Source organism: Schistocerca serialis, chromosome 4, assembly GCF_023864345.2.
Source record: "Schistocerca serialis cubense isolate TAMUIC-IGC-003099 chromosome 4, iqSchSeri2.2, whole genome shotgun sequence".
NCBI classification, from domain to species: domain Eukaryota; kingdom Metazoa; phylum Arthropoda; class Insecta; order Orthoptera; family Acrididae; genus Schistocerca; species Schistocerca serialis.
In genome coordinates, this window is record NC_064641.1 from 598,199,531 (window position 1) to 598,221,318 (window position 21,788).

The 21,788-nt window shown below is 45.9% G+C and overlaps 1 protein-coding gene across 1 annotated transcript in view; it reads right to left on the reverse strand.

Moving 5' to 3' along the window:
• Positions 1 to 21,788, reverse strand: part of LOC126475369 (uncharacterized) — a 34,259-nt gene that overhangs the window by 2,691 nt on the left and 9,780 nt on the right. The window contains exons 2-3 of the mRNA XM_050103188.1: positions 8,623 to 8,763; positions 7,956 to 8,524 (exon numbers count right to left, since the gene is read on the reverse strand). Coding sequence (XP_049959145.1) covers positions 7,956 to 8,474 — 519 coding nt within the window. The 5' untranslated portion in view covers positions 8,475 to 8,524; positions 8,623 to 8,763. The remainder of the gene's footprint in view (positions 1 to 7,955; positions 8,525 to 8,622; positions 8,764 to 21,788) is intronic.

Below are 21,788 nucleotides of genomic sequence, written 5' to 3' on the forward strand. Positions count from 1 at the left end.
AAACCTTTGAGTTGACGATTGCTTTACCTTCGGAATATACAGTGTCAAGACAGCTTTCATCATTACTGTGGATAACTTGAGAGTTGCAGTAGCTGGACACTTGAGAATGACAGAGGAACCCAAATTAACGGCACAAAAATAAAAGCAGAAGTGCTGTATGCCATTTTCAAATATTCCTTTACAAAGGAAGACAGAAGGCTATTGCCCGAGTTTAATTTTTCAATCAATGCGAAGGCGAGTAATAAGATATTAGACTCATCAGTGTTGAGAAAAAAATGAAACCGCTAAACTGAACAGGTCCTCATGTTCTACATAGAATTTGTGACCAAGTTAGCTCCTCGTTTAACTGTAATATACAAATGAAGCAAAAGTAATGGATGGCACTAGGGGGAAATAAAAGGGTAAAGATAATGCTGAATGGAGTAACAGTAGAAAATGTGCAAACTTTAAATGCCTAAGAAGCAGAACAGAAAGCAGCTGTCAGCATGGCACACAAATTAAAACCAGGTGAGCAATGGAAAAAAAAGAGATATTCTGTATGGAAAGGAGAATTTTCTGCAGCAATATCGACAAAGATTTAAGAAGATGTAAGAGAATGTTTTGGATGGAGTGTGCTCCTGTACAATGCTGAACTGCAGACATTGAGGAAGAAAGATAGAGCAAGGCTGAACCTTCCTAAAGATGTAGCCATGGTGAAGTATGGGTATAATACTCTGGATGGATAGTGTGAAAAATGAGGGTGGTGGTAAAAAGAGTGGGAGAGCAAAGGCAATTACTGAATGTAATAAAAAGCAAACTGAAATGGACATATAATAAGAAAGGAGGTATGTATAAAGAAACAGTTTTAGAGGCGCATAAGCAAAGGAAAATGAGTTGAGGGAGGAAGAGATTTCAGACCCTGGATGATGTAATGGATGGCAGCACATATAGTCAAATTAATAAGGGAGCAACAGATCCCAGGGAATGGAGATACCAAGGACCTGCTAACATAGTACGAAACTGATGATGATGACTATAGATCGCTTAAACAAAAATGTTGTGAACAGTTGAAAGAACGTACAGGAAATAGACCATCCTATACCCTTGACATCCACCTGTTGTACAATCTTAGCATATATTCTGAGATGAAACATAATGATATATTTCATACTATACTGATTCCATATCATCATCATGCAAAATCCACCCACTTTTCTCACACGACAGCCTGAAAGCCATGGACCAAGGCAGCTACATAGACGCAGTAATTCTTGACCTCCGAAAAGCATTTGGACCGAGTCCACATCTTCAATTATCAACAGAAGTACAATCGTACTGTGTATCAAATGAAATCTTTGAATGATTTACGTTTGTCTAGTACAAGGACACACCACGAAATTTTCAATGGAGAGTCACTGACAGCTGTAGAAGTGATTCAGTTGTGCCCCAGGGAAGTGTACTGGGAGCCTTGTTGTTAATGTTGTATACTAATGACCTACCAGATAATATTAACAGCAATCTCAAACATTTTCCAGATCATACAGTTAAGTACTATGTGAAAAAAGCTTCACAAACAATGCAAGATATGTACAAAATTTTGAAGCAGTGCAAAAAATATTGTCAACTTCCTTTACATTTGTGCATTCAACATAACATAAAAATGTAATATCCTTCAACTACGATAAGTCACATTTGGAAATAGTAAACTTATACAAATGTCTAGGTGTAACAATTTATCAGGATACGGAATGGAATGATCACATAGGCTCCTTTATAGATAAATGGAGGTGGTAGACTTCAGTTTGTTTGTAGGATACTGGAAAAGTGCAATCAATCTGCAAAGGAGAATACTAACGAAAATCTTTCACAATCAATCCCAAATATTGACCAAGTATGTGTGATCCATACCAAATAGAACTAACTTGAAGTACTGAATCTAAACGAATTAGAGCAGCGTAAATTTTCATAAGTTTGTTTCATAGCCAGAAGAGTTTGAAGGATATGTTGAAAATCTGAAGTGGTGGTGGTGGGGGTGGTTTGTGTTTAACGTCCCGTCGACAACGAGGTCATTAGAGATGGAGCGCAAGCTCAGGTTAAGGAAGAATTGAGAAGGAAATCGGCCGTGCCCTTTCAAAGGAACCATCCCGGCATTTGCCTGAAACGACTTTAGGGAAATCACGGAAAACCTGAATCAGGACGGCTGGAGACGGGATTGAACTGTCATCTTCCCGAATGCGAGTCCAGTGTGCTAACCACTGTGCCACCTCGCTCGGTGAAAATCTGAAGTGGCGGCACTTTAAGATAGATAGCAACTATCTTGTGGAAGCCTACTTACAAAACTTCAAGAATCACTATTATGTGAGAAATTGAAAAATATGCTACAGCCTCCCACAGGTCAGTCCCTTAGGGCCTGTGAAGACAAGATTAGACTAACTAAAAAGCATAGTCATTTTTTTACACGTTCTATACACGAATGGAACAGGAGAAACCCTTACACATGGTACAACTGGAAGTAGCCCCTGCCATGCACTTCACACTGATTGTCCAGTTCTGTAGTTCACACTTCAGCAAAAGTGCTGTCTTTCATGATGACAACGCACAAGAACAATGTACACACCTAGTGAACAGCGTCCTCTGGAAGAGAAGAATCAGCTGAATGGAACGATTCAAGTTATTTGCCTACATTAAGCTGAATGAACATGCTTGGGATCTACTGACTTGAGCTGCTTATCAGCCAACTGTGACAGAGTGTCAACTGTGACTATTCATGTGCAGCCATTGCACATATCAAAACATGACTTCTTGAGTGACAGAAATGTCGATTGATTTGCTGGAATGTCTGCTCTAAGTCTATATGGCAATAACTGTTTATTTAAAACGATAACCAAACCCAGTTTCGATGCTTCTCAGAAACAGACATCTTATTTTTTCCCATGGGATGAAGTCATAACTGTTCTAAGAACATTGTATATTCAGCTGTGATGAAACACAATCATTCTTCCTATGGGGATGGGGGGAACACCACTGATTCACCTAATTTGTAAACTCGCACCTAAAATACACAGAGCAGCAGCTCAAATTTCATCGTGAATCTAAAATGTTTACAGTGAAAGTGCTATGAACAGAACAGGTGTGTTTGAGTTGTGTACTAGGGAGTTTAGAGGAGACAGAATAAATGTTCATGACGAACAGAGGAGGGAAGACCTGACGAACAGAAAGAAGACCTTCCATTTCGACTGATGACTTGGTGCAAAAAAAAATTGAGCAAACTGTTTGTGAAGACAGCCAATTGACAGTGCATGAAGTTTACCCTATGTTTCCACAACTCTTCTCATACGAGACACACACAGAAACACACTGGGATACCAGAAACGGCACAAAATGGGTCCCAAATCAGCTGATGGAGCAGGACATGAAAAATCAGATCAATAGTGCCCACAAGTTTCTTGAGCAACTTGACCTGGAAGGCGAGGATTTTCTGAGCTCTATTGTGACTGCAGATTAAACATGAGTGGATCATTACACACGAGACGTTAAGACCAATTGTGAAGTGGTACCAAACCGATTCCCCATCTGCTACAAAATTCCCAAGCCACAATTTCATGCAAAAAGAAATCATGGCGTCAGTGTTTTGGGACTGATAATGCATCACTCTGGTCGAATTTCAGCATCCGGGGGAGACCATCAATGCACAATGATATTTTAAGATCCTAAAATAAAGAAGGATTCAAAACAAAAGCACAGGCATGCTGATGGAGGAGTGTGCTTGCTGGACTACAACATCTGTCCCCATACAGCCTTAGCCACCAAGGTGCTCTTGGCCTCATTTGGCTCAGATGTTTTGAATCACCCCACATATCCTAACTTGGCCCCTCCAGATTATCATGTGGGGGAAGGAGCAGACGAGAGAGTTCAAGGAGTCATAAAGCAGCTTGCGCCAAGAAGCAACACATCCAATGAACAGGATGGTGATTATATGGAAAAATAGTCAACTAGTGCATAAACAATAACCTGTAATTTTTTACAAATACACTTTTACTAACAACATACAAAAACCTAGCACACTTATTCGGAACGTTACAGTTGACGCCCAGCTGCCTTGAAATCTTTCCTGGTTCTCAAAATTGGATATCATGCCCATTGTATTTTGGCTTTCGAAACTAATATACCGTATACAATATGCCATTGCACTTTATACTCGGGGACATTATTCTCAGGACCACAATTTCCTCTTCATTGCCATAAATATGCTTTACAAGCACTGCGTTGAGTACAGGTCTTTCCTAAAAAGAGTCCCGGCCTGTTTGTTCTCACAATTTCACAGTGCCATTGAATTATGACATTGAAAGTGTGTTTACATTTATAAGAGTTTCATATGGCTTGCTTTATGGGATAAGCATCAAAAAATCCTCAAGCGACTCAAAACTTGAGCTCTCATTTGCTATTCCTTCTCCTGATATTTATGGATGATTAGACACTTAAAGAGTGGGACAGGATTGACCAGCGATGCCAGGGAGAATCCAAACAGGCAAGGGAAGGAGAGAAATGTTACTGAATGTTACCCAGCAGCAGATTTTGATTTCACATGTGTGCTCTTTCTTACACAGTTTGCCTTTATATGGTTTTGATATCACAATAAAGTTATATAGTATGGACACTTTAACGTGGCAGTCAACTGGGAGAATTAACAAACGAGAACGTATACTGTTGTGAGGAGATGAGAGGTGTGTGGGAGAAAGCCCCACCTCTGTCTTGTAGGACTGGCAGCGTGGCCTGTGATTTAGGCAAGTAGAATGAACACATGGTCATTGAGATTTCAGGTCCTTTTTGGTGTCATGGGAGTCATATCTGAACCCCACATAATAGTCTATACTTGAATTGGTGTAACTAGATTCCTGGCAGTTGCAGTGGGCTGGGCACAGCTGCTTTGTGCACCATCTCAACAAATCACACACTGCAATGTTGTAAATGTTTCTATGGCATTGCCTCAGTGTTGCTGGGGCTCTATAGACAGCTAATGTTTTTTGCTGCAGCCGTTTGTGCTCTGCAACTGAAAACTGGCAACACCACTGGCAGCTGTCAGGAATCAGCTTATGCCGACTCTACAATACAATAAGAAAAGAAAACAATGGGCAACTGCACAACACAACGAGGAGTACTCAAAGAATTCAGTAACAGCTAATGCACACGTGCTTGCTGAGAATGGCAGTAGCATAAACAAAGTAGTAAGACCTGATCTCTTACCGATAATCTTATGCAACCATACTTCAACTGGAGAAGCGGCTTCAGTTTCAGTCCACACTACACATTTTATCAACTGAGAATGATACAAAGGGCGTTCAAAAAGTTTTGCACAGTCGTCTCTAATTTTTTATTTTTTTGCAGGAGGAGAATGAATTTTTTTTGTGAACATACTCGGGTGAGCCATAATGGACCGTGAAGTAGATGCCAGGTTGCAACAATGGTCAGTGATGGAGTTCCTCTTCAAGACTGGCTCCATAATTAACCGGAACCGTTACTGTTTGTGAAACTTCCTGGCAGATTAAAAATGTGTGCCCGACCGAGACTCGAACTCGGGACCTTTGCCTTTCGCGGGCAAGTGCTCTACCATCTGAGCTACCGAAGCACGACTCGCGCCCGGTACTCACAGCTTTACTTCTGCCAGATGGTAGAGCACTTGCCCGCGAAAGGCAAAGGTCCCGAGTTCGAGTCGCGGCCGAGCACACAGTTTTAATCTGCCAGGAAGTTTCACATCGGCGCACACTCCGCTGCAGAGTGAAAATCTCATCCTGTTACTGTTTGTGATTGGACAAGCTGTGACGTGCCGTCAAGACCCACAGACCACCGCTTCAGGGTCAGCTCATCAGACTACACCATGACAATGCCAAACCCCATACAGTCCTTATGACGCAGGAGAAAATCAGGAAAATGGGTTGGAAAATTGTTCCTCATCCTCCCCACAATCCGGATTTGGCTCCATCTGATTTTTACGTCTTTGGTCGTCTGAAGGCCCACCTGCCCGGTAAAAATTTGATAGTAAGAAAGACCTCATTTCCTGTATCAAGCGATGAAATAAAAGTCAATCCCCAGAATTTTGTCATAGTGCATTTATATCATGGAAAGAACATTGGGCCGGATGTGTCACAGCTGATGGAGGCTACATTGAGCAGGCTTTATGTATAGCTGAATGATCCAAGTATGTTTATAAAAATTTTGTTCTCCTCCCGCAAAAAATAAAAAAAATTAGACACGACTGTGCAAAACTTTTTGAACACCCTTTGTACTTTCCAAAAACTGAGAATGATTCTATTATTAAAAAAAAAAAAAACACACACACACACACACACACACACACACACACACACACACACACACACACACACACACAGGAATGTAGGACGAGGAATCGGGGTGCCCGCCTAGAGAGCCAACAAGTACCTTCCTTGTCAGCTGTTGAGGTAGGTGCCCCAGATGCTGGTCCTACACTCCCATGCATTTGTTTAGTATAGGCATGGTTTTGCACAACTGATTGTCATACATATATGGTTTCTTAATTATTAGGTGACACCTGAAGGTCAGGATTTAGGCGCAGAAACTGGCTGAGCAATAAATAAGAAATTACTGTCAACTGAAGCGGTTTTTTACTATCTGATCAAAGTTTTTCTGCCCACAAAAAAGTACATACACATACTTTTTGTTGGTTCTACCCCTCTCCCCCTTTTAAGACAGAACTGCACTTGTCAACGTTAATTGCTTTGAGTGTGTCGAGGTAACTGTGTATCATTCCGCTCCTACAATTCTGTTATGGTGTATTTATTCTTTTCTGCATATTTATATATAGTGTGTCCACTCTGAGTTATTCACTTTGAGTAGTGCAATTATCTTTTTGAGAAAACTCTTTTCTCTTAGTAGATTTAGATATATAACATAATTCACAGAGGAATTACAACTGTCAACTGTAGAGAAACTTATTAGGATTTTATGTTTCGTAATGGAACTTCCGAGCAGAGTTAAAAATATATACAGTACTGGGATTCTAAATCCTGCAAGTCAGAGTAGCAGAATTGTGTCCAAGTCCTCTACACAGTTTTAATCTATGAGAATTTAAAGTACTTCATATAAAAGTTTATAAAAACACAAACTCCCTCTCACAGGTTGCAAAAACATCTCTAAATGGGCTGATACCTGATTATAATTTTAGTTCATTCACTGAAATATGACAATGAGATAATGTATTTTTTCTCTTTAGTAGAGTATCTGCTGCAATGAACATTTGTAACAAGTTACACTGCATGCCTGAGAGGAACTACAGCCCAGGCATAAATGTCACAAATATTCGTAACACTGTAAATGCCAGTAAATTGTGAAATAAAAACTCGTCAGACACACAGAAAACAAGCAACAACTTGAAGTTTTGAGTTGGTCCATATGACATGCTCCAGTAACTAATTGGCAGTGCATTGCTCTACAAGGCAGTGGTCAGATCTGTGTCCCCGTCAACCAAACAGTTTTAATTCATCACGAATAATTATCAAACAATACTTGAATTCTAGATAAAGGCTAATTACAGTGATCAAAAGATTAACTGTGTTACGATTGCCACCAAATACTGTTGAGTCAACATCACACTGGAACGCGACATTTTGCTTCTCCTTCGAGTTGCCTTTCAATGATTTTTGGCATTATAAGCATAATAGAAAATAAAATTAAATAGTTATTGAAACAATATATGAAAGTAAATCAAATGAACTGAGGTATTTTAGTGAAGTAGTCAAAATCAGCATGAAACATAACTGTATCCATTACACATAAAAAATAGACAAATAAATAAAGTGGAGCAAAAAATTTGCTCGTACATACTGCCTTGAAAATGCATATGAACAGTAAAAATAAATTGATTTGGAATAACTTAGAACCATGGAACATAATGTACTGACAATTAGTGTACGCAATGCCATATGTGAACAATACTATACATTATTAGAGTAGAACAACGCTGCTGAAGACTTGTATTCTGGACAGTCTTGACAGTCTTCCTCTCTAACACTAGAACATTCTTCAGTACTTTGCAGGTTCTGTTCTACAGCTTCAAATCCTTTCAATTGCATCTTTCCCACGTATTCCTCCTCTTCAGAGTCAGGTATTTCACTGTAGCCATCTTTTGTACCCGCTGCATCACTGCTTGATTTCCTATTTCTTTTGAGGACTTGTTTATTTTGCTTATGCCTAGTCATGTTAATAAAGCCAACTGCACTTTGTCTTTTAATACTCTTCATATGTGGCAGGTTTGTATTTTTACCAACATAAATCTGTTTCTGCCAACCACGTTTTCTTGACTTTGGAAGTTTGCCTTTACTTTCTTGCGATTCTTTGAAACTGTCTTTAATTGTTTCGGTTTCACGTGCAAACGTATTTGTTGTTTTCTCTAACTCCATGAGAAGTTCCTTACTGTCAACCTCATTTGCAGGTTTAACGGTTGTTCTGCTTTTTCTCATTGTCCTTCCCACACTAATACGCTCAAGCAGAATCTCTCTCTCTCTGAAAACTGGAAAAGTGAACAAGAATGCCGAAAGTGTTTAACAATTGAATTTCATACAAATCAATTAATGCCACTGTGAAAAATTTCTAGTATTCTCTAAAGACCTGTGTTTAGTGCATAATTCCCATGCGCAGAAGCTGAATTGCACTTCGCTGCGCCAGAACAGTAAATGGAAAAGTCTTCAATTGTCCACAGCTTTTATTCCAGAGATCCTCTTGTATGTTCGAGGATGAATGAGTCATCATCTGAAAGTAAATTACAATAATAATCTATAAATAATCATTATATTACAATAAAAGTGTATGTGATACATGAAAAATAGTGTGTAGGGAAAGCAATTTAACTGTTTTTCACACAAAGAGTAGTGTGGTGTGAATAAAAAAGGTATCATTAATTGAATGGCAATTTAAACACTTTAAACTAGTTGCATTAAAATTTTGAAAAACTGTTTCAGTTTCACTCATACAATATGGCAAGGATATGATGTCACCAGGTCGTGTTGTATGCTTTACGCAAGTAAAAAAAGATGGCAAGCAGGTGTTGGCGTCAGGAAAAGGCTGTTCCTATGGCAGACTCGAGGGACACAAGATTATCAGTGATAGAGTGACCCTGGCGGAAACCGCCCTGACATTGGAGCCAGTGGGCCACATGACTCCAAGACCCAACCCAACCGCCAACACACCATACATTCCAGCAGCTTACAAAGAACGTTGGTAAGGCTAATGGGCTTATAGCTATCCACATCAAGCGGGTTTTTACCAGGTTTGAGCACCAGAATGATGGTGCTCTCCCGCCATTGAGATGGAAAGACACCATCGCACCAGATCCAGTTGAAGATGATGAGGAGATGTTGCTTGTAGTCGGACGAGAGATGTTTAATCATTTGACTGTGGATCCGATTTGGTCAAGAAGCGGTTTTGGGGCAATGTGCAAGGGTACTGAGGAGCTACCATACTGTTAAGTGGGGCGTTATAGGATTCACTGTAGCGTGCAGTGAATGAGAGGACTTTCCCTTCCAGTCGCTATTTGAGAGAGGAAGGCTGGTGGGTAATTCTTCAACACAAAGGCTCGAGTACAGTGCTCAGCAATCGTGTTGGTGTCAGTAGGTAACACACCATTCACATTAAAACTGGGGACACCTGTTGAGGTTTGGTACTTGACAACATATTTGATCTTTGTCCAGACTTGGGAAGGTGACATATGGCACCTGATGGTCGAGATATATTTCTCCCACCCAACACTCCTGTTTCCGTCATTTGATAAGCTGGCAAATGTGTGCACGAAGCCGTTTAAAGGCTATGAGGTGCCCCACGTAAAAGAGCTGCTTATGCCGCTGTAGAGCTCACTGAAGCTCCTTAATTGCTTCAGCATCTTCAGGTGACAACCGAGGGACTGCTTTTCACCAGGGGCACCCTAAAGAGCGAGGGATCGTGTCTTCTGCCACAGAAACGATTGTTGTAGTCAGCTGCTCAACCATCACATTGATGTTGCCATGTGGGGAAGATTCAACGGTGACAGCAGAGGTGAAAGTTTCCCAGTCCACCTTGTTTAAAGCCCATCTGGGCAGGTGTCCGTGGGCCTGCCGCCTGGGTAGTGACAGGAAGATGGGGAAATGGTCACTACCACACAGGTCATCAAGTGCTCTCCAGTGGACAGATGGGAGAAGTCCTGGGCTGCAAACTGATAAATCAATGGCCTAGTAACTCCCATGAGCCACACTGAAATGTGTGGTAGTCCCAGTACTTAAGAGGCAGAGGTCGAACTGATACAGTGAAGTTTCGACATCTCTGGCTCAGCCAATAAGCATGGTGCCACCCCACAAGGGGTAATGGGTGTTAAAATCTCCCAAAAGTAGGAAAAGTTTAGGGAGTTGGTCACTTAATGCAGTTAATACATTCAAGGACACTGTCCCATCTGGAGGAAGATACACATTGCAAACAGTTATTTCCTGCGTCGTCCTTATTCTGACAGGCACACCTTCAAGAGGAGTTTGAAGGGGTGCAGGTTCACTATAGACTGAGTTTAGGACATAAATGCAAACTCCATCAGACACACTATTATAGTGGCTACTGTTCCTATAGTACCCCTTATAGCCACGGAGGGCAGGGGTTTGCATTGCCGGGAACCAGGTTTCCTGGAGGGCAATGCAGAAAGCAAGTGTAAAGCTTAACAATTGCTGTATGTTGTCAAGTACCAGACCTCAACAGGTGTCCCCAGTTTTAATGTGAATGGTGTGTTACCTACTGACACCAACACGATTGCTGAGCACTGTACTCAGCCAGGCGGTGAAAAAAACCGCTGCAGTTCCACTGGAGGATGTCATCATGAGACCGGGAAGGCATGGAACATTCAATGAGGCCTCTGGGTCACCTGCTGCCACAAACTTTTTGCCTGAGCAGTCTATATCCATTGTCAAAGAGTTTGGCGAGATCTAGGTCCTCAGTGGATACCAGAATCTCCACCTCATCTGCAGATGCAGAGCTTGTAGGTAGCTGTGGTGTGGGTGCCACAGCAACTCCCTTGGTCTTGGTGACCTCCTTTTTGGATTTATCTCTCACTGCTCCTTGGGTTTCCCTGGCTGGGAGGACGCCACTGATTCAGCCTCTGGGACTGAGGATGAGTGTGAAGCCTTACAACCAGCTGCTTTTGGGCTCTTCAGCCACTGGTGGGTGTCATCTTTCCCACCGGCAGAAACCGGGGAAGGGAGTGACCCAAGGGACCCCTTCCTAGTGAGTGGAGCCGAAGAAAACTTATGCTTCTCCGGCTCAGAAGTGGGGACTGATAACCCAGAATGGTTGAGGGGGTGTTGCTCCTGAAGTAGGTGGTGCGGGAGCAAAAGGGAGGGAAGTGTCCCCAACTGTCAAGGGGGCAGGTGCAGTCTTTCGGTTCTGAGAAGCGACAGGAATGCGAGGAACTGATGGGGAGACAACTGTTTTCGTAGTGGCAGCATAAGAGGTGGTCATAGCCACAGGATGTACGCACTCAAATTTCCTCTTAGCCTCAGTGTACGTCAGTCCACCACATTAGGCATCTGATCTGGTCATTGAGAGAAAGAGTTCAGGCTGGGTATGGACAATACGCAGACAACAGAAATGCACGACACACTTCGGTTACAGAAAACTGGAAGCAACAAGTGGGTGCCCAGGACTGCACCTTCTGTACGGCATCCTATAACCAGTGTTCAGCGACATCCATAGTTGCAGATCAACTGTAGATGCAAAAGTCATCAGTGAACAGGGAGGGTGACACTGTAGACCCCACAGCTGCAGATAGACCATTGATAACCACTAGAAAAGGGGGACCCCATTCTATTGTACATGGGGAGCACTGCGGGAACACCAGCTTGAACCCGGAAAGTACAGTGAGACAAGAAGCTTGGGACAAGCACTGGGAGCTGGCTATAGAGATAGTGATTGTGAGGGTAATGAGGATGTGGTGTCATAAGCTCTGAGCAAGTTGAAGATGACAGCGGTAATACGTTGATGGTGGGCAAAAGCTGACTGAACAGCAGACTCCAGGCAGACCATATTGTCAGCAACAGAATGGCCTTGGTGAAAACCAGCTTGGGACAGAGTCGAAAGACCCCAAGACTCAAGTTACCAACACAGCTGTTGTTTCACCATAGTTTCGAGCAACTTGCAGAGAACATTAGTGAGACTAATTGGGAGACAGCTGAGCAGCTCAATGGGATGTTCATCCGGTTTCGGTACTGGAGTGATCACGACCAATTGAGATGAAGATTCACTCTCACTCCAGACAGTTGAAAAATGGCAAGGCTATGACTTTGCTAATCCACGGATAAGAATTTGGGCATTTGGCTGCATATGTGGATGTGGCCCAGCTCTGGACTGTGTCAGGACAAAGGGATAGGCAGTGAGGAATTCGCACTCACTGGACAGAGCATTATATAGCTGTAGGTGACATGTAGTAAACAGTAAAGGAAGTCACTTCACCTGCTATTTAAGGACACAAAATGCAAGCTGTTAATTCTCAGGTGCAGGTTTTGAGCATACTGAAAAGCAAAATGTTCAGCAACAGAGTCTGGATCAGTGTAGACTTCACCATCCACAGAGAAATCAAATTTTTGCACAAACCAGTGAAGGAGGGGTACATCGTCCAACAGCAGTAACATAACTGCTCCCGGCATTTCTGTTTCTGTCACTTTATGAGATGACAGACCTTGGCACAGAAGGCAATGAGTGCTTCAAGATTCTATCTTCTGATGGGGGGATCCCAAGGAAGAGGGAACCACTGAGTCAATTGCCAATAGAATAGTTGCAGTTGTACTCTGAATCACATCAATTCTTCCATGAGGCAGGGTGCAAAGGATGACGGCAGTGCTGAAAGCATTCCAATCAGCTTTGGAGAGTATCCATCTGGGTGGGGGCCCAGGCGTGTGATTCTGAGGAAGGGTCAAAACAATCAGAAAAACGATCACTGTCACACAGATCATGGTGGACTCTTCAGTGATGGGATGGGAGAAGACCTGGGCTATATATGGAAAGGTCAAGACCCATATCCCACACTGAAGTGTGTGGGAACACCAGCATTCAAGAGGCAATGATTGAACTCTGCAAGCAAGTTTCTGACAGCTTACTGTGAACAGTAGCCACAGTTGCATTCCATAAAGGGTTGTGGGGATTGAAGTCTTCCAGTATTAGGAAGGGCGGCGGGCACTGAGAAAACAGTGCAGACAATGCATTCTGATTCACTTCATCATTGGCAGGGAGATACAGACTGCAGATGGTGAATTCCTCAGATGTCTACACACGAATTACCACAGCCTCCAAGGGCATGTTGAGTGGCACACACTTGCTGTAGACGGAGTCAAGAACATATGTGCAAACATCACCCGGCACTCTTTCATGGTCAGTGTGATTCTTAAAATAGTTCCATTAGCCATGGAGGTTCCACATTGCTTGGAAACAAGTTTCCTGGCGAGGACGGGGAAGGGGAGGGGGGGGGGGGGGGGGCACAGGTGAAATGCACAAAGACATTGTAGCTGTCATGTGGCAGAGAAAACCTCTACAGTTCACTAGAGGATCACATTCTCAGTAACCTGTAGTGGATGCAAAGGGACCAAGGAGGCAGATCATGCCTCGGTGCTGCCATCTGGTATGAAGATACACCACCAACACACATTTGTTGCGAATCACGGTTCGAGGGAGGGGAGGGGGAGGTGTCCAGAGCAATTGGCGTCACCCCAGTAACAGTCTCAAGGATACAGAGGTGGAACAACATGAGGGGTCTGACAGGAGGGGGTCCATCAAAATCTCCCTATTTAAGCGAGGACTTTTCTTGTCCTTAGACGATTATGACTCCTGTGAGGGCTAGTCTGCACCTGATTCTAGGACAGTGGAGGAACACAAAGTCCTACAACCTGCAACTCCTTCAGCCACTGGCTGGCATCTGATAGCAGGACAGCTGAGTTTTGGCAGGGGGTGTCCCAACAAATCCCTCTCTGGATATGTCTGCTGAAGGAGGACATTACTTCTCCACGTGGGGTTGTGGACTGGTATCCCCAATGGACAGAGATTTGACACTCCAAAAAGAGGTGTTGGGGACAACATCCAACCACCAAGGAAGCGGCTGTATTTGAGTGGCCTCAATGGCCGGATGAAGACATGGAGGATGCTGGCATGGTCACTAAAGAGGGCATCGTCATCGTAGCGTAGCGTACAACATTGTCTTATGTACAGGATGTAGGCGATTGCATTTCTTCTTGTCCTCCTGATATGCGAGACAGTCTAGGGACTTGTATTCCTCGTTTTCTTTCTCGCTTGAAAATGGTGCAGTCTGGTGAAGCCCCCCCCCCCCCCCCCCCACAGTTGATACACATGGGGGGAGTGGCACAAGGAATGTTCATGCACAACTGACAGCCACAATTCCTACAGAACGGTTTGGCATTGCAAGCATATATGCAAATCGCTTGCACTCGTAGCATCGCATGCTAAGATGAATATACAGCTTGACCTTCACAGGAAGTCACCTTCGAAGGCCAAGATCGGTCTGTAAAAGAAGATCTCAGTGAAAAATGATACCCTGTAACATGGGAGTTATAGTGACAGGAATGTCACTCAGCTTGTTGCATGCAAGCAGCACCCGCAACTGAGCAGGGGGAGACATATTAAACAGAATGGACTCACTTTTCATTTCGAACTCACTCCCACTTCCCCAACTTGTCCCTGATGCACTCCACAAACAACAATGGGTTTGTAGTCAAAATGGAGCCCCTGTTCATCCTAAAACAAACCAAGCTTTGTGTGTGTGTGTGTGTGTGTGTGTGTGTGTGTGTGTGTGTGTGTGTTTTTTTGGGGGGGGGGGGGGAGGAGGCACAATTCTTTAGTCTTGTCTCTGAGCCTTTGCCCCTATCATGGCATAGTCAGGGAAGGGAACCTTTTGGGGTCTTACCTCTCCACATTGTCTTAGCTCCAGAAGACACTGCTGGTTACTTTACGTGCAAATCTCCTGCCATGGGATCAACCACTCCAAACGATTACCCTACCAACGGCACCACCCACCCACAGCAACAATACCCAGGCCAGTAAACTGTTGCCTGTAGTCCCTGTGCCCCAGCCATGACGGGCATATACTCCTTTGCTTGCTTGTGGAATTTTCAACTCAGGCACCAATAATAAGATTCCTGTGTGGTCAGGGGGCTACCACCGTGCAAGTACTTGATCCCCAACCCCCATCGCAACAGAATGGCTACCGTGCTTGGTTTTGAGCGGCACAAAGGTGGAATACACGCTGTATTCGGCAACCTTCAATGCATGTACCGCACTTCTGTAAAATTTAGAAAAATTGCAGCTAGTCAACCCCAACATAAGGACCATACAATTAATAACGAAAAGTTGTAGAAGGCTGGAAGATAAGACAATGTGTCTAAAACACAATTCAGATACAAGCACAATCAGCACCAAGAAAACCAGCCAATGGAAAAAAATAAATAAAAAAAGAATACGAGAGAAATAAACTTGCAGCACAGAAAGTGAAGTAGTGCTGCAAGGTCTGGGCCCTTGTGGTGGTCAACCAGGTACTCACAAGAGAGATGTGAGCCCTCTGGGGGTGGTTGGTTTATGGTATTGAAGGGACCAGACGGCTACGGTCATCAGTCCCTTTTTCCAAAACTCCAAACACCCACACAGAATAAAAACAAACAATGGAGATGACAACAGACGACACAGGACAAGAAAGACTCAGACAGAGACCAGACAAAAGTAACTAAAATCACACACAGTGTGACAGTGGTTGGCTGACCATAGAGACAAAAAAGGAAAAGCCAACCACCTAGAAACACACTAAAAAAAATAACCCAGTCTAAAATCGTAGGCCAAGGGCCAGACTAAAAAAAAAAAAAGAGAGAGAGAGAGAGAGAGAGAGAGAGAGAGAGAGAGACAAACACTCAGATTAAGAGATAAAAGCCCCCTGCCCACATAAAATGCAAAACTAAGCCTACCATGGCAGTGTCACCTGTTAAAAGTGCAGGGAGCGTATCAGGCAGCGCTAACGTCTGCCTGAGCACAGCTAAAAGGGGACAGGCCAACAAAATGTGGACCACCGTCAAAGCGGATCCACAGTGACATAGAGGTGGGTCCTCACGGTGCAGTAAGTGGCTGTGCGTTGTCCGGGTGTGCCCAATGCGCAGCTGGCAGAGGACAACAGACTCCTTGCGAGAGACCCGCAAGGAGAAGCGCCACGCACTGGTAGCCTCCTTGATGGCCCGAAGTTTGTTTGGTGAAAGCAGGGTGCGCCATTCTTCACCCCAGGTGCGAAGGACATTCTGCCGCAAAACTGCTCTGAGGTCACTCTCCGAAAGCCCAATCGATAAGGCTGGTGCACCAACAGCCTGTTTGGCCAGCATGTCAACACGTTCATTGACCGGGATGCCGACATGACCTGGGGTCCACACAAAGACCACAGAGCGGCCGCAATGGGCAAGAGTACGGAGGGACTCCTGGATAGCCATCACCAGACGAGAGTGAGGGAAACACTGGCCGATAGCTCGTAAGCCGCACAGGGAGTCGCTACAGATAACAAAGGAGCACCTGAGCAGGAGTGGATATACTCTAGGCCACGAGAGATGGCGACCAGCTCAGCAGTGAAAATGCTGCAGCCAGCCGGCAATGAATGTTGTTCATAATGGCCCCCTAGAGTGAGAGCATAACCGACACTACCAGTACAACCATCGAACCGTCAGTGTAGACAACTGATACGTGGCAAGGATGGAAAGAAAGCGGCGGCGGAAGGCCTCAGGAGGGACAAAGTCCTTCGGGCCCTGTGCCAATTCGAGCCGAAGACATGGGCAGGGCACACCACGGGGGTGTACGCAGAGGGGTCTGAAAAAGAGTTGGAAGAGGGAAAACTCCAAGCCTGGAGAGAAGCTCTCGGATGAGAACTGCGATCGTACAACCCGACCGGGGCTGATGTTCCAGGAGATGGACGACAGACTGAGGGAACAGGAGACGATAATTCGGATGCCCAGGCAAGCTACAAACGTGTGTAGCATAAGAGGCCAGTAAATGTTGGTGCCGAAACTGCAGTGGAGGGACACTTGCCTCCACAAGTATGCTGTTCACAGGGCTGGTCCGGAAAGCTCCAGTGGCAAGTCGGATCCCGCTGTGAGGGATGGGGTCCAGCACCTGCAATGCAGAAGGGGATGCTGAACCATAAGCCAGGCTCCCATAATCCAGACGGGACTGAATTAACGCCTGATAGAGCTGTAAGAGGGTAGATGGGTCGGCTCCCCAGCTGGTGTGGCTCAAGCAACGCAGATCATTAAGATGCCGCCAACACATCTGTTTAAGCTGCCGAATGTGAGGGAGCCCAGTCAACCGGGCATCAAAAACCACACCCAAAAACCAATGGGTCTCCACCACACCAAGAGGTTCGCCGTCAAGATAAAGCTGTGGCTCATGGCAAACAGTGCGTCGCCAGCAGAAATGCATAGTGCAGGTCTTGGCAGCCGAAAACTGGAAGTCACGCGCTACAGCCCAAGACTGCACCTAGCAGATAGCACCCTGCACCTGACGTTCAGCAGCTGCAATGCCAATGGAGTTATAGTAGAGGCAGAAGTTGTCAGCATACAAGGAAGCTGAGACAGACGTTCCCAACCGCAGCGATCCCATTAATTGCAATTAAAAACAGACAGACACTTAAGACAGAGCCCTGCGGTACCCCGTTCTCCTGAACTCGGGAGGGGGGACTATGGGAGGCCACAACTTGCACACGGAAGGTACGATGCGACAGAAAATTTCGTATGAAAATCCGCAGTGGACCCCGAAGACCCCAACCATGAAGCGTAGAGAGGATGTGATGTCGCCATGTCGTATTGTATGCCTTCTGCATGTCAAAAAAGACAGCGACTAGGTGCTGACGGCGGGCAGAGGCCGTATTGATGGCAGACTCCAGGCTCACCAGATTATCGGCGGCAGAGCGGCCCTTACGGAACCCACCCTGAGATGGAGCCAGAAGGCCCCGAAATTCGAGTACCCAACTCAACCGCCGACTCACCATGCATTCGAGCAACTTGCAAAGAATGTTGGTGAGGCTAATGGGGCGGTAGCTGTCCACCTCCAGTGGGTTCTTGCCAGGTTTTAGAACAGGGATGACGATGCTTTTCCGCCACTGCAACGGGAATTCACCCTCGACCCAGATACGGTTGTAGACAGTGGATGCGAACTGGCCCGGGAGCCGTATCAGTGCAAGTGGCTAAGGCACTTTGGAATTCCCACTAACTGAACAGAACAGTGTGGGATTCAGGGTGGCGCGTGTGAAATGAAAGGCTCCAGCGTTTCAACGGCTCTTACAGGGAGCGGAAGGCCAGTGGGTAATTCGCAGAAGCAGAACTCTGAGCAAAATGCTCTGCTAAGTGGTTGGCAATTGTGTCGGGGTCAGTACAAACTGCTCCATTCAGTGAAAGCGCAGGGACACTGACGGGGGCTCGATAGCCATAGAGTCGCCTAATCTTAGCCCACACCTACGATGGGGAGGTACGGAGACCAATGGTGGAGACATACTGTTCCCAGCACTCCTGCTTGTGTTGGCGAATGATGCGGCGGGCCCGCGCACGGAGCCATTTAAAGGCAATGAGGTGTTGTAATGAGGGATGCCGCTTGTGATGCTGGAGCGCCCGCCTGCGATCTTTAATCACCTCAGCGATCTTGGGCGACCACCAGGGCACAGTCCTCCGCCGAGGGGACCCAGAAGAACAGGGAATGGCAGATTCTGCTGCATTAACAATGCTGGTGGTGACTGAGTGAACCACGGCATCAATGGCGTCATTGGAAAGAGGCTCAATACTGGCAATGGAGGAGAACAAGTCCCAGTCAGCCTTATTCATAGCCCATCTGTAGGTGCACCTAGAAGAGGGACGCTGTGGCAGTGACAGAAAGATCGGAAAGTGGTCATTACCGCACAAGTCGTCGTGCACACTCCATTGGACAGACGGTAACAGGCTAGGGCTCCAGATTGAAAGGTCGATGGCTGAGTACGTGCCATGCACCACACTGAAATGTGTGAAGGCACCATCATTTAAGAGGGAGAGGCCGAGTTGTGCCAATACATGCTCAACAGATCTGCCTCTGCCTGTTGCCACTGATCCACCCCACAGAGGGTTATGGGCGTTGAAGTCGCCCAGTAACAGAAAAGGTGGTGGCAATTGGGCTACCAGCACAGCCAGGACATGCTGCGGGCCATCACCATCTGGTGGAAGATACAGACTGCAGACTGTAAGAGCCCGAGGCGTTCACACCCGAACAGCGACAGCCTCTAAAGGTGTTTGGAGAGGAACAGACTCGCTGTGAAGGGAGTGAAGGACGTAGATGAAGACGCCACCAGAGACCCTGTCGTAAGCTGCCCGGTTCCTATAATAACCCCGATAGCCACGGAGGGTGAGGGTTCGCATCACCGGAAACCAAGTTTCTTGAAGAGCGATGCAGAGGAAAGGGTGAAGACTGAGAAGTTGTCGGAGCTCAGCAAGATGGTGGATAAAACCGCTGCAGTTACACTGGAGGATGACATTATCCATGGCCGAGAAAAGCATGAAGGGACTGGGGAGGTAGATTACGCCACCTGGTCACCTGCTGCCACCGACTAGTACCTGCGCAACTGCTATCCATTGCGTCTGAAGGACCGGCGAGATCCAGGTCCTCAGCGGATGCCAAATCTTGACCTCATCCTCAGACGCAGAGCTTGAAGATTGCGAAGGGGTGGGTGCCACTGCGAGTTCCTTGGTCTTAGTGTTCTTCTTCTTGGCTTTCTCACGCTGCTCCTTGGGTTTCACTGGCTGGGAGCACTTCACCGATTCAGTCTCCGGGACAGAGGAGGATTGCGAAGCCCTATGACCAGCTGGTTGTGGGCACTTATGCCACTGTTGGGCGTCAACCTTCCCACCTGTGGAAGCCTGGGAAGTGAGGCACCCAAGGGACCCCTTGCGAACGAAAGAAGCAGAAGTTGGACGCTTCTCTGGCTTAGAAACGGGGACGGACGTCCCCGATGGGTGGGGGTGGGAGGGTGTGTTGCTCCCGAAGTAGGCGGTGCAGGAGCAACAGGGGGGGGGGGGGAATAGTGCCCCCTACGGGCAATGGGGCAGGTGTTGTATGGTTCAGCGATCAGACTGGAATTCGCGAAACAGATGGGGCTAACACAGTTTTCGTTGCAGCGGCATATGAGGAAGTCATTTGCACAGGATGCAGTCGTTCATATTTCCTCTTATCCTCAGTATAGGTCAGTTGGTCCAGGGTCTTATATTCCACGATTTTGCGCTCTTTCTGTAAGATCCTGCAGTCTGGCGAGCGAGGTGAATGATGCTCTCTGCAGTTGACACAGATGGGAGGCGGGGCACATGGAGTATTGGGATGTGATGGGCGTCCGCAATCTCGACATGCGAGGCTGGAAGTACAGTGGGAAGCCATATGGCCAAACTTCCAGCACTTAAAGCACCGCATCAGGGGGAGGGATATAGGGCTTGACATCACACCGGCAGACCATCACCTTGACCTTCTCCGGTAATGTATCACCCTCAAAGGCAAAGATGAAGGCACCGGTAAAAACCTGATTATCCTTCGGACCCCGATGAACGCGCGGAATGAAATGAACAGCTCGACGCTCTAAGTTGGCGTGCAGCTCGTCATCAGACTCCAAAAGTAGGTCCCTATGGAAAATAATACCCTGGACCATATTTAAACTCTTATGTGGTGTGATGGTAATGTTAACTCCCCCCGACTTGTCACAAGCAAGTAACATTCGTGACTGGGCAGAGGATGCTGTTTTTATCGAAACTGACCCGGAGTGCATTTTGGACAAGCCCTCCACCTCCCCAAACTTATCCTCTAAATGCTCTACGAAGAATTGAGGCTTTGTCGACATGAATAACTCCCCATCAGCTCTCTTACAAACTAGGAACTAGGGCGAATAAGGGTCACTGCCATCCTGAGACTTACGGTGTGGCAGGGAAGGGAACATTTTGGGATCGTATTTTTGACCGTTGAATTGAGCCCGAGAATGCACAGAGACTGCTGGTGGCTGGCAACAAGCGAGAGATGATGTACCATGCTTCATTGTGGGTCATCCGCCCTGATGCCACCTACTTCGACCCACGGGCACCATCCAGCCTCAGCAAGGGCCACCTGGCAGGATGGCCATTGTCGGGAGTCCCGATACCCCAGGAAGATAGGTATCTAATCCTTGGCAAGCGTGGGGAGTTAACAGCGCAGGCATCAACGGACTTGCTACCGTGCTGGATATTAGGTGCAAGAATGTCCAAGGTTGTCGTCTCTGCAAAACGCAACACTGCACAGTACACAGTGGTAATTGCACCCAGGAACGTATCCTCGCCCAAGAGATGGAAAACGAGCAAGACAGCATTGCAACGACGAGGAAGTGGCTAAAGTTCTCAATGCACGATGCACGATGGATACAATGCACCATGTAAGGCGGCCTTCCCCAATTGGCTTGCTCTTCAGAAGAATTTGGAAAAATGGAGGTCAAACCCGAGAGGGGACCATCACATAAAGCCGAAAATTTTGAAACACTTTTTAGTCGCCTCTTACGACAGGCAGGAATACTGCGGGCCTATTCTTACCCCTGAACCCCCAGGGGTTGAAAAACAAAGAGTAATGTCTGAGTGAAACAGTACGTGGAGACAAAGCCAGTCATAAGGAGTTGATTAGACAAGGCAGAAAGTTTATAGGCATTAAGTGTGCAAAAAATAAATTCAATCAGCGGATACACTGTTTCAATGTCTGAAGCAGGCTGTTTTCTTCACCTG